Source organism: Solanum lycopersicum, chromosome 3 (assembly GCF_036512215.1).
Source record: "Solanum lycopersicum chromosome 3, SLM_r2.1".
Lineage (NCBI taxonomy): Eukaryota > Viridiplantae > Streptophyta > Magnoliopsida > Solanales > Solanaceae > Solanum > Solanum lycopersicum.
This window is the reverse complement of record NC_090802.1, coordinates 59,536,926-59,550,533: the sequence shown is the minus strand read 5'-3', so window position 1 is coordinate 59,550,533 and position 13,608 is coordinate 59,536,926. Positions and strand designations below refer to the sequence as shown.

Below are 13,608 nucleotides of genomic sequence, written 5' to 3'. Positions count from 1 at the left end.
TTTTTTTAAATCTATTTCACGACTTGCTAGACAAATGAATATATATATATACATATATATCTTAAATTTGAAATGCTCTAATATAGAGACACAAAAAAAAACAACGAGACAGAACAACTTCTGAATGAGGATACTAAAGAAGCAAATGCCATGATCCTATGTCAGAATAATATACTCGTTATAAATTAATTATTTCAAAATTACTTATTTTGGGGTTAGTTATTCTGAGATAACTTATTTCATTTTATATATGAGATAACTTATTCCATTACTATGATATAAGTTAGTTATTTCAAATATGTCTATCAAACAGAACACCAAACTTTTATCCTAGTCCCAGGAATATATATTCTTATCCGTCACACTAAACACCCCTTAATATTATGTATGCTATTTTATATATATGTTCGTTATAACTAAGTAATGTGCATGAATATGAACATCAAATTCTGTAAATTCCTAGAATTTGGCAATTTCCAATAATCAGTGTGAAAGATAAAGTGTATCTATAAACATCATGGCCATTCCATTTTTGCAGTAGTACTACAGTCCACTAAGGCAGGAACTAGCTAGGCCAATTTGAATAATAGGACAACATGGGTTGCCTCAACAAATATTCAAATTTTTCTAATGGAAAAGGTCTAATAAGTGGGGACTGAAAGATTCTTCATTTTGGTCCCCAATATTGCCATATTGGACTCTGACCTTATGAAAATTGGTAATGACTAAGGGTTGTAAAATTTGCATTTGAAAAGATGACTCGTGCAAATTATGAGTGAGTTAATAACTCGTTCATTTATTATCTAATTCAAATTATTTGAAATTTGAATGACGATATAACTCAAATGTACCTTTAAAAATATTTTTGTTCAAAAGAAAAAAAAAACTTAATTAACGATAATAGTAATATATCTAATATTAAAACGTTTGCCCCAAACTATTTCAGCCCAATAAATGACCCTCTCATTTCAAAGAGACTTTTGGTCAAAGAGATTTGACAAGTCTAAGGTTTACTTTGCATTGCAAATTCCAAGCAATAAGGGATTAGTGTCTCTGTCCAATGTGAAATGACCCAAACTATCCCTCTTCCTTTTAAGAGCTCGTTTGGATGAACTTAAAAGGTGATTAAACTGATTTAAAAATCAGTTTTTTAATTTATTAGAGTATTTGACAATGATGAAGGTGATTTATTTTAAGTTAAAAATATTTTTTTTAAATCAAAATCAAAAAATTAGGTGAGAAGTGTTTTTTTTCAACTTAAAAGTCATTTTATGTTGACCAAGTATATAACATTTTTGCCCTTAATTCTTTTATTATTATTATTATTTTTATTTTTTAATTATTTTTATTATTATAATTTTATTATTATTATTTTTTTTTATATTATTTATATTATTATTTTTTATTATTAATATTATTATTATTATTATTATCACCATTATTATTATTATATTAAAACCTTAAATTAATCAACTTTTATCATGTTAACATTAGACATTTTGATAAGTTTATCAGCACATATTTACCAAACACATCAACAACTTATTTTCAACTGAACCACTTATATTCAATACATAACTACTTATTTTAAAAATAAATTTCAGCACTTTTAAAAATATTTTTTAAAAGTTATTTTTTAAGCCCATCCAAACGGGCTCTTATTTTGGAGCTTACTGCTAGGGTGCACCCAAAATAATAGGTAAAGTTTTTTCCACAATTGCACCTTTGTAAAATTTAAACTTTATTATAATGTGGTGTAAATGAAATTACTTCTTATTCAATTAGAAATTTTAAATTAAAATTTCGAATATGAAATAATTCTTAACGGAAAATGTTTTTCTCCGAATAAGGAGGGCCTTATGCAACTCAAATTCGAATTTCACCGTAAATACTAGCATGCAAATGAGAGAAATAAATAAATTATTACTCTAAATTTTAACCTGTATAGACATTTTTAACAGCGCACTTAGATATTAATTCCTTAAGGCTGCTCCGATTAGTGGTCCCAAGATGATCTATAAAGAAATATAGCAAGAGCATCACATCATTTTCATATGTTAAAAATAAATTATTCTTTCCTTCAAGAATTGGGAAAAGAACTTGACGGTTAATTGAAAGGATCAAAATCCGACAAATATCATTTTGTCAAATTTTCAAAACTTAAAAAGCAAAAGCTTCAATATTTAATTCGTTTCACTTCATTTTGTTGAGTAAAGACAATGAAAATAGCATCTTAAAACTCCAACTTTTTTTTAGTCATAATGCACGCAATGAAATAGAAACGTGTAAATTGTTTTAGGGAAGTAGAATAAAGATATACGTTAACTCTGAGTTAAAAGTTAAATTTCTACTAAAAGGATTTTTATGGAACTTTCTTTCACGTATCGAATTTCATAACACGCATTGTAAAACCTACTTATTAGAATATTCAGCAAAAAAAAATTATTCCCCAAAATTAAAATTTAAAATCTCTAATTCAGAATGGAGAGATTACGACGATAATTTCATTTGACATAATAATGATTATTTATGGGTATAAAACTACTACTAGTTGACTACCAAACAAATGTACAAACACATTAACTAAAGTAGCATAAAAGAACAAAAATTGGTAGAGAAATTACTTATTAAAGTAACGTACACAATTTGTGGGCATCTTGCGTGTGTAAAAGTGCAAACCGAATAAATTACATGTAAACACAGTTTTTGGGAAAGGTGTGTCTTTTATATTTGTCAAAAAAAAATAATATTCCATGATATATACCCCTTCAAATTCGTATTACATTACAAGTATTTTATATTTATAAGAAAAAAAAGAAGCACAAGGTCAAAAACATTAAATTTAAAAATATTAAAAGGTGTACAAATATTCCAAGGAGCCCTTCCCTCTTGTTTTCATATTTATAGAAGAGAAAATAATGCATATGCCTAAAACAAATAAGCATAAACTTTATATAAAAAAAAAAAAAAGTGAAAGGGTTTATACACCTTTGTCCGTTTATTTATTGCCAAATGCATGCCTAAAAATATGTGATAATACACTTTCAAGCACATAGTAAAATAATTGCATTCCACTATAACACAATCAATAAAATTACATTTTAAGAAGAAAATACAAATGTATCAAAGTTATATGTATATAGTTTATCTTAAAGTCCAAGAATTTGATTAGATTTACAACATATCTTGATGAGGTGGAAATTGAATTAAATAATAATGAATAACTAAAAAAAAATCTAAAAGTGTTTTAAATCATCAAACATATAATTCATATATAAATATATATTTTCATTCAAAAGTTTATAAAAAGTGAATTTATCATCTTCGTTTAATTTATGACTTCGTCATCAATATTTTTTACCTTCCTCTCTTTTGATGCATGTCCAACAAAAGTGTATCAATTATTTTTCTTTTTAATTCAATCTTTTGATTTTATCGTAAGTAATCCCTTAACTATAGCATATGTTTTTCGAGTCGGCCTAAACAAAAGGCTTATTTTTTTAAAAAAAAAAATCTCGAAAAAATAAAAAGATAAGCAAAGGGGAACTCCCATCCAAAAGAAATTAGAGAAAAACACAGAAGATGATGTTTGAGACTGGCCAAAAGATTTTATCTTTTAGTGATTTATTAAAAACACTATATAATTATGTAGGTCTTTTTTTTTTCTTTTAAAAATAATAATATAGAATTATATAGGTTGTTTTTCTTATATATGTGCAATTGATGCTACATTGCTACTATTTATTAAAAAAACTACTTCATATATTTTAGCTTATTTTAAAAAAAATCATTAGTCCTTAATTGTAATTTCAAATTTTTCATATAATATATGAATCAACTTTTTTTTTTTTAAAAAAAAAAAATCTCTCGAGGAAATAGTTCAATAATTCAAGGGCAATAAATATACATATCATTAATTTAGGATTTAATTATGTGTTTTTTCGATATGTTCTTGAAATTGTCATGCTATATAAAATATATTTCAGATACATTATATTCAAGTGTAATTAACATGTCTTAGGATTTAGGATACAATAGAATTCTTATTCACCTCTCACCTTATATATCTGCATTTCAAAATACATTATGCTTTCACATAGATGTATCTAGTGTGATTCACATGTGAATGAGATACATTTTATTCTCTCTTGTCTGTGTATTTGTGTATATTTTACTTAAAATCTTATATGAAATTATTCTTAGTCAGATTTTATATAATTATTTTAAATAATAACAAAAATTAATAAATATAATTGGAAATTAGAAATATATAAGTATAAGATGGTGTTTCCATGATTTTAAAAGATATCTTCTTATTTATAACGGTGATAATTTATACGTAATTGATATGGAGAGCAACAGAAAATATTTTCATAAATTACAAAAAAAAAAAAACTTAATAATTTTATTTAGCTACAATTTATCTAATTACGTTTTATAAATATAGTTTTATTTGTTATAAGCGTTTCCTTGTGTATATGCAGCTTGTTAATATACGAACATGATAAGTATATAGTATTAATTATGTACTTATACATTTAAAAAAAATTCAAAACTTATACGAATCAAATATATAAATAAATCATATACAAACAAGATAAACAAATTATATATAAATAACTAGAATAAACATTTAAATTTATACAATTAAAAATTAAATTATACAAATATTAAACGTAAACCATATAATTATGATTATATGATAGAGGAAAAAATAATTTCTTTCACAATGATAAATCTGGAATAATTACACCTCATTCCCATTGCCTTATGGTTACTTGAAGGTGCCCAAAATCTCACAGCATCTTCTCTTTTTCTAGAAGGAACTCTTTCTGCCCCTTTCTTCTCGCCTTTTCAACTGCAAAATACCTTTTTAATTTCTTACATCGTACTACCCCATTCAAAGCATGTTGAACTCTATCAACGGTACACAAGTGATCAAATTTCTGTATAGTTACGGTGGGAGAATCGTTCCCCGTCGTTCGGATGGAAAGCTTCGGTATATCGGTGGTTTTACCAGAGTTCTCTCCGTTGAAAAGCCTATCTCGTTTTCAGGTGTGTTCATTCATCCGTTTTTATTATTAATTGTTTTTATCATTATTATTTTTTTGGATTTGGAGTTGTTACGGTAGCTGATAGAATGAAGTGATGCAGAGTTGATGGTGAAGTTTGGAGAATCGTGTGGATCGTCTATGAGTTTGAAGTGTAAGTTGCCGACTGAGGATTTGGATGTTTTAGTTTCAATTACTTGTGATGAGGATCTGATGAATGTGATTCAAGAGTACGATCGAGTTTCTGCGTTGACGAATCAGGAGATGAAGATTAGAGCTGTTTTATTTCCTCTCAATTCGGTGAAAAAAGTTTCTCCTCCGTCATCTCCGATGTCGTGTTTTGACTTTCCGGCATCGAGAATGAAGCCGGAAAAGCTCAGATGTTTCTATTCACCTCCGTCGTATGCTGCAGCGGCTGCTGCTAGGTGTTGTTCTCCGGCTTTGGGATATCCAGTCGGCGGAAGGAAAGACGGTGGGAAGTTTTATTACCCTTGCTGTGACCATGGAAGCCCTAGGCACCTTTACTATGTTGCTCAACGAAACCATGGCCAATAGAAATTAAATTGAAGATAATAAGAACAATTAAGTTATTTCAAAACGTATATGAGTAATTGAGCACATAGACAATCTGAAGCTCCTCCTCTCAAAAAATGATGATGAAATTATAAACATTAGCCTAAAGCGATAAAGAGTTACGTATGTTCTATGCTTCAACAAATGCCTCTGGTTCATTGAATTGGATTGTACATTATTTGAGACTGCAGTTCAATTCAATTGTGAGGTGAATTTGACGTATGTTTGCCCATTTTTGGACTTATTAGTATACACAGGCGTGTTATAGTTCGGCGTTTGCCGTCATACATTCATTGGCGACTGGCGTGTTGCTTTAGGATTTCTCCTTTTTTTTCTTCTTTTTTTTTTTTAACTCGTACGTTCAGCCCAATCTTTTAGGCATCGTTTGGGGCCTTCATTGATTCCCTGGGACCATTCTTTCGTGGACACTTGTACATACCATTTAGGCTTCACATACTTTAGGGTTCTATTTATATAACCATATTTAGGGTAATTTGGTACGTTTTAGTTGTTTTTCATTGGTTTCTTCCTTAATTTATGGTGTTAATTTGTTCCTTATTTAACACTTTTACTTTTGAGATATTTCAGGGGACCCATTTGGAATACTGAGCTGGCAAAAAGGATTGGAGCAACTTGCGTGATTTCGTCATCGAAATAATGATTCAAACAAAGCCTTAATTTCTAATTAAGGAGAAATTAATGTATGAAATATATACATTAAACTGACAATAGCTATTAAGACTTCTAAAAATATGTTAATATTATATTTTAATCTCAAATGTGTATCTATAATCATAGGGTGAACAAGTGATGTGATCATAATAAACTACTATTATAAAAATCAAGATGAAAATGAGTGGTTGGACGAGTCAAGGTAACATGGATTGTTCTATGGCGTTTGAAAAAATTATTTTATATTTCGAACCATTTTGTCCTACAAACTAGTGGTCCCAGAGATCATAATTTTGTGAATCTAAGTAATATAAATTTTTGAAAAAAAGAGCTTTTTCTATGCTTTTTTGTGGGGATACAAAGCGCGTACAAACCGAGGTTGGGGGAATTGATTTGTTTGATAGTCCTTTAGACAAACGTGTTAAACCAACGAGTTGGGCTTAGGGATCAAAGTTAAAATATTGAAGGATTGTGCTAAAAGCTTTTTCAATATCGGTATAAATTGTCACACTATTGCTCCAACATAAATTGTTTAAATTTTACTAAATCCATTGGACAAAAGGTTTATTTTACCTTGGCAATAGTCCAAAATTATAAGACTGATAACATTTATTTAACTAATGCAATTTTACTGTGATACTATGAGGAACACAAATAAGTCCATGTGTAGAGGAATGTTAGTTGGTTAGGCCATTGAGCAACTAGTAAATTCAAGGAAAAATTCAAAGTTGGTTAGAACGGCCTAGTACTTTAATAATAAGTATATATGTTCGTCAAATGTCAACAGCTGGAATATTATTAAGGAAGAACAATAAAAGGGCGGTGCATGTTTCCAGGGATTTGGCGAAGAGTCATATTTGAAAGGCTGTGTACTTGGCACAATGGACCAGACGATGTGAATTATTTTAGGAATATGCTAATTATACGAATAAAACTTAATAATTAAACAAATAGGAGTATAACGTGACTACTTTTTTTAAAAAAATTACTTGAATGTACTATGTAAAGAGAGAGAGGAATCGATATATATATGTTAAGGGACCCATTTAATTTAAGTGGAACGGGTCAATTTAATAATTAGTTTTTAAGGGTAGCTTTTTTGTTTCTTTAAATAAAATGTTTTAAAAGAAAATCACATCAGCAACTTTTATTCAAGATCATCTATATTAGTTGAATGACTTAGGAGGTGAAATGAGATTATTTAAATTTCTTTTCGATTACAATACTACTAACTATTAAAGTAACTGAGTAACCTATCTTGAGAATTGCAACTCTTCGAATATTCGTTATAATCACCTAGTCAAACCAAGATTGTAATTTAGGCTAAGATTAATTAGATTAGCAATATTTAACATGTCTTCCCCATCTTAACTAATTTTATCTTTCTATTGTTTCCTTGAGGAAAAATAAAAATAAAAACAAATCTCCAATAATCCTTTTTTTTTAAAAAATAAAACTAAAACTTGTGGAAAGAGAAAATGGGGAGAGGATTACAACGTAGGGATTGAACCCTCACAAATAAAAAGGAGTAAAAAGGAGTGAGTTTAGGTGGCCAATCAATTAAGCTACTAAAATAGAGTCCGGAGTCAAAAAGATAAAAAAATTGTCAAAAATTCCAAAAGGACAAATCAATTTTTTTTTAACTAAAACGACGAAATCGCTCACGATGTAGCGATGATGTCCGTCGAAAAAAGCAAATTCGCTGCTATAACAGCGATTTCTTAAATTTGCTCTTTTTTATTAAAAAAATTATAATTTTTTTTATTTTGAAAATCGCTCCATTTGAAGTGACTTGTTTAAATTTCAATTTTTTTTAAAAAAAAACAAATTTAAGAAATTGCTGCTATAGCAGCAATTTTATTTTTTTTCGACAGACAAAATCACTACACTGTGAGCGATTTAGCCGTTTTAATTAAAAAAAGTTTGATATACCCTTTTAAAATTTTTGATAATTTTTTTCCATGTTGACTCCGGACTCTACTAAAGTAACCAATTTTGTTATCTTTGCTTCGGTTGAGGTAAATACTGAAGATAACGATTGAAAATAAATTGAAAAAGAAAGGAAATCCAGAACCTTTTTTTGGACATTTACAAAAGGGGAAATTGTCTACTTGTACATGACACTAATAATTTTGTCGATTTTCATGATGCAATCAACTGCAAATTCAAAAAAAAAAGAAAAGAAGAGAAGAAAACAATTTGATAATTTAAAATCATTGAATGACTAATGTAGGACATAGGCTCTAGTAGAGATAATTGATAACACATTTACAGAACCCCACTGCCTTATCCTAGTCTGGATTAGTTTTGAGTAAGATCCAGCACCCTAAATGCAAAGTGATAATATATTGAATAAGGAATCACAGGGGCCATGACATCAACATTGGCCCTCAAATTGCATATCACCTTAATTTCTCTACCATAGGTTTATTCATTATTTTGCTTTAGTTTCACTTTCCTACTTTATTCGTCATTACATTTAGTTTTATAATATTTGTTTATGTACACTGATGACACTTTTTTATTTTCTGTAAACATTGTTACAAATGGAATACGTAAGATGAACTAATTCTTTTATATAGACATCAATCTTAAAAGGGTTCTGAATAGACCAATCTATCTTTCTTTAATTGTATCAATGGTGTAGATAATAATGTAGAATATACTTAAATCGTCTTACGAGAGACTGAAAGAACAATTAAACAAGTAAAATAAGTCACTAAAACTCAGCTGTTCATCAGGCATTATTCAGTGTTTTCAAGCTCTACATTTTTAATCGTGAATCGCCTTCATGCTTTCTGGCAGTCAGCAGATTAAATAGTATCGAACTGCATATGAATAGATTCAAATTAATGTAGAAGTCGAAATTTTGTATCACACAAATAACATAATCAAACATAATATATGATTCTTCTGCCAGAAAGCATGAAGCTTCTTCCCATTTCTGTTAGGGAAATGCCAATCATCTCTCCTTGGCTGTACAAAACACTTGAAGTTCAAAGCAATACATAAATTCCAGCAATTTTAGAACCATATACACTACACATACGGATATAAGAAACCAAACAAGGCATTGTCAACCAGTTTCCTGCTCAAAGTCATCACCCTCTGATTCATCGCCATTGTCTGCATCATCATCCTCTGCTTCATTGTCAAAGTCTTCTTTATCATTATCTATGTTAGTCTTCCCAATTACAACTAAGTTGCTGTTCATTTTTCTGATTTCATTACACTGCAATTTACGAAGATCAAGACAGAAAAGTAAGGAACTTTGTAGTACTTGCCAGTTGAAAAATGCAAACATAGATCAAATGGCCAATATTGAGTCGAAAAATAAGCATCCAAGTAAGGCATCTTAATTCCTCGAAATGAAGCCAGACAACATGTGAGGATTGTCCTTTCTGAAAAAAGCCGGACAACACTTTCCTTGTTAGCAAGTCTTAGTGGTGTAACATAGAAAAACTGAGACACCATGCAGAAAAACAGGTCATAGAGTTCAAGATATTCCGGAAATCATTACAAGTTAATTTTTCAATCATTTTCTTGTTTATTTAAGAAAAAACTAACCAACTTAAGTACATAAAAATCAGAGTAATGGGAATTAACATAATTACAAAACTCTTGCACAGCTTAATTATATAGGTTCTGATTTTAGTACCTGCTATCAGCGACATGAAGAATGAAAGTCTTGTGCGAGTACTTTTCATTGTTTAAACTTAAGTAATACAGTCATACTTAAGGTGGGGAACAGGTCCCACAAAAGAGTTAGTAAGGATGAATCCCTCAAAAGAAAATTCTGTACAACTTAAGAAATAATCCTAATGTCCTAAAAAACAAACGAAATTCTTGTAGCAGCTACTACACTAGAATACTAGGTAGATCATCTCCTCACTAAAACTTAAGAGCTAAACCTTTTTTTCTAATGTTTCCCATCTCAGTGTTCTAAGCATTAAAATATACTCTCCAGACTTGTATTCTTATGTACAACCCAACAGAATAGAGATATGGAGAATGATTGTCATTTTGTATCTGGCATTCTCAGCAAACTTTTCCTACTTGCTTGCACTGTACTGTGGCTGCTTCACTTTACATATCAGAGCGAATGCGTGCAAGCACCTCCATGCACCACCTAAGTTGTTACTGCCAAGATACCATCTCAGTTATTTGAAGTTTCATAATCAAACTAGAATATAGCATTTAGATAACTTACGATTAGTGAGGTATCACAGGTTATTGTGTCCCTACAGATAGAAACGTTATCACCTAAAATGCAGCCACCCCCTCCCAAAAAAAAAGCTCTGGAGTGCAAGCTCAACAAACACAAAAGGGGTTTGTATCCAACACCAGCTATGTAGCTAAAATTTTAATAAGAATACAAAATGAACTGTTTCATATGATGAATACTACAACTAGATCAAAGTCCTCAGGATAAAACTAGTTCTAGAAGTCTTGGTAGACAAAAGCAACTGAGTTCTTCTAATTTACTTGTAGAGGTCAGGAGTCCATTGAAAAAGGCATATATGGAATTGTGCATGATGTAAAGCTGAAAGTAGGAAAGTAAATAATCATAAGATGAAGATCTACACACTTAAATATAAGATTTCTAGAGAAACTACTAAACTACAACATGATTTTGTCTCCCTCCGCTTCAGCGTAATTCATTTGTTTTTGTTTCTACCCCCTCCTTTCCCTCTGCTGTATCCTTTATTGCCCTAATTATTTTCACTGGCTTGAATAGCTACAGGTTAGTTGTTGTATCAAAAACCATACATATATCAAATTGTTAATCGTCAGACAGGCAGTGTTCTTCTAAACTGGCAACTCAATATTTAGCTGTTGGCTTCAAACACCTGATTTGTCAATTATAATTAGGTGTGTGTGTGTGTATATATATACACACATTTCATTAGGAGAATTTAGCCCTCCTAATTTCTTGAACCCAATCGAGTATCAGTAATTTCAAATGACAAACCTTCTATTTAGGTAATTGTCACTAGAAAAAATCCAGAAATAACATCTTACATGAACTTTTTGAACTGGGAGCAATTAAGTTCAGATTCATGAATACAACTTTTTCTTCTTTTATGAATAGAACTCACTGATGTACAATATCAAATGGAACAATATGTATGGTGATTAAAAACTAAATACAGGGATGTTGAAGCCAGAAGGGATGTATTTTGTGGGAGACCATATGAAAAGCTAAAAGAAGGACCAACACACAAAATAAACACTGATAAAACATAAAGCTTTTCTGTGGAAAATGAAATTATGAAGGCAAGTGAAGAGGAAATGTTTGAAGTCTTATGTATATATCCTAGATCTATAGACAGCTCCTCTTCATCTTTTATTTATAAAAATGATGTTGGTGAAGTGGTTCAACTTGATCACACCTCTATAATTCCTCCGGGTACATGCTACCTCCCACCAGCACAAGTATCGAGTAATCCTGTCCACCAAGGCGTAGACAAATGGGAAGAAGACACCTAGTGTTTTCGGTATTAGTTGGGATTTGAACCCTTGTTTATAAAATTAGCACCCACTTCATCGACCACTCGGCGTCACAGTCATTATCCAAGCTAGTGGTAGAAGCCATCCAACAACTTTGTGAAGACTAACGCGGATGGTAGCTGCAAGGAAGGTTACTGTGGAGGCGGGGGAGTGATAAAGGATCAATTGGGCTCACTAGTTTTTGCCTACTCTTTGAACCTCGACCAAGGAACTAGCAATTGGGCAGAGGCAAAAGCTATGTTGTATGGAGTTCAATGGTGCATCAGTAATGGATACGAATTCATTTTAGCAGAAAGCGACTCCAAGTTGCTAGTGGATTGTGTGAACGACTTAAGCATCATCCCGTGGAGAATACAGGATGAAGTCAAGGAACTGAAGGATCACATGGAAAATACTGTATTCATCCTTAATCTCTGCTACAGAGAGGCAAATAAGGTGGCTGATGCACTAGCATCCATGAGCTTCTTGAATCCTTGCAACAATCTATATAAAGATTTTGCATTCCTTCCTTTTGGAGTGAAGGGACTCATGACCATGGACAAATGGGGGCAGACCATTTCCGAACCAAACAAAAGAAGAAGCAAGATTTCATATGGGATCCTCCATAAAGAACCTTGCGTCGACTAGTCAACTATAACTTTTTGCACACAGGCTCCTAACTAAGAAAGCCAATCAACAAATGCCATCTTTTGTATTTACTTCATCTCATATAGGATCTTGGTATCCTTCGTATCCAGCTGGAAGGAGTAATTCACTCATAGTAACCTCCCTCAGATCATCAAGTACCTTTTTGATGGAAGATGAATAAAATACAATTTCCGGAAAAAAAAACGCATCACTTCACACTCCATAAAAGAAATCTTCAATGTTCTTAACACCAGGGAAAAAGGCCAGTCAGGAAAAAGCTCCTAGAAATCTAGAGCCTTGTGCAATAGGCGTTTCATTGGGAACAATTTTCATCTTAAATTGACAGTATTTCTGTCTCTTCAAAACATCATATCACTTAAGAGCACAGAATCGCTTCATCTTTCTTATGTACATTGAAATAAATATCTCTAGTGCTTATTCGTTACTATTTGCGACTACCCACTCCGTTAAGGTTCATCTCGAACCCTAACACAAATTCAAAAATTTCTTTCAAACATGCATTACATATTTACCATATGGCATCACTGATACACTCATTTTGCGAATTAAACAGTATACATTTATAATAAAACCTAATTGTAAACTGTTGATACCCAAAGATAACATTTACAAGCAACGATATAAAGAGAGAGGGGAATGGCGTACCTTTTCTTCGAAATCAGATTCCTCCATAGCAAGGAGGAGCTCGTCGCTGTGAGGCTGAGGCCACTGAGCAGGGAGCAAAAACGACGTCGGAATGATCCGAGTAGAGCATGGATACTGTAACATGAATGATGGATACTGCAACATTTTTTCCTTTCCTTTCTTCCCCATTTCTCTCTCTTTGTTGATGTTATTGAATTACTATTGGGCCTTGTTTGTTTGGGGGTCCATAAAGGCCCATTCTTTCTTCTGGAAACTGTATTTTTTGAGTAGAAAAATTTTCGTCTATACACGTGACATCTAATAAATACTAGCATATCTTTTGCCTAGAATATTACATTACTTTGTATTTTGTGTGTATATTTTAGGTAAGAATACAAAGAGTTTTATAGACGGCATGTGTGAATCACAAATATAAACTTCAAATGTACTGTGTATCAATATGTAAGGATACATATATAGGTTTTACGCACGGTGAATGTGTAAATAAAAAATATGAATTCTAATCCAA

The 13,608-nt window shown here is 31.1% G+C and overlaps 2 protein-coding genes across 3 annotated transcripts; one reads left to right on the top strand and one right to left on the bottom strand.

Moving 5' to 3' along the window:
• Nucleotides 1-4,766: 4,766 nt before the first annotated feature.
• Nucleotides 4,767-6,465, top strand: LOC101266924 (RAF-like serine/threonine-protein kinase PRAF). 2 transcript variants are annotated; one of them, XM_004236213.5, is made up of 3 exons: nt 4,767-5,055; nt 5,155-5,523; nt 6,213-6,465. In XM_004236213.5, the coding sequence occupies exons 1-3, from the start codon at nt 4,908-4,910 to the stop codon at nt 6,263-6,265; spliced, it is 570 nt and encodes a 189-aa protein (XP_004236261.1). In that variant the 5' UTR covers nt 4,767-4,907; the 3' UTR covers nt 6,266-6,465. The 2 variants fall into 2 exon arrangements, with proteins under 2 accessions (XP_004236261.1, XP_004236260.1); XM_004236212.5 differs by lacking the exon at nt 6,213-6,465 and having other exon boundaries at nt 5,155-6,117.
• A 2,698-nt stretch (nt 6,466-9,163) lies between these two features.
• On the bottom strand, nt 9,164-13,331 carry LOC101267394 (uncharacterized). Its single transcript, XM_004236214.5, has 2 exons — nt 13,101-13,331; nt 9,164-9,528 (listed from the first exon to the last, which is right to left on the bottom strand). The coding sequence occupies exons 1-2, from the start codon at nt 13,266-13,268 to the stop codon at nt 9,373-9,375; spliced, it is 324 nt and encodes a 107-aa protein (XP_004236262.1). The 5' UTR covers nt 13,269-13,331; the 3' UTR covers nt 9,164-9,372.
• Between the last annotated feature and the right edge of the window lie 277 nt (nt 13,332-13,608).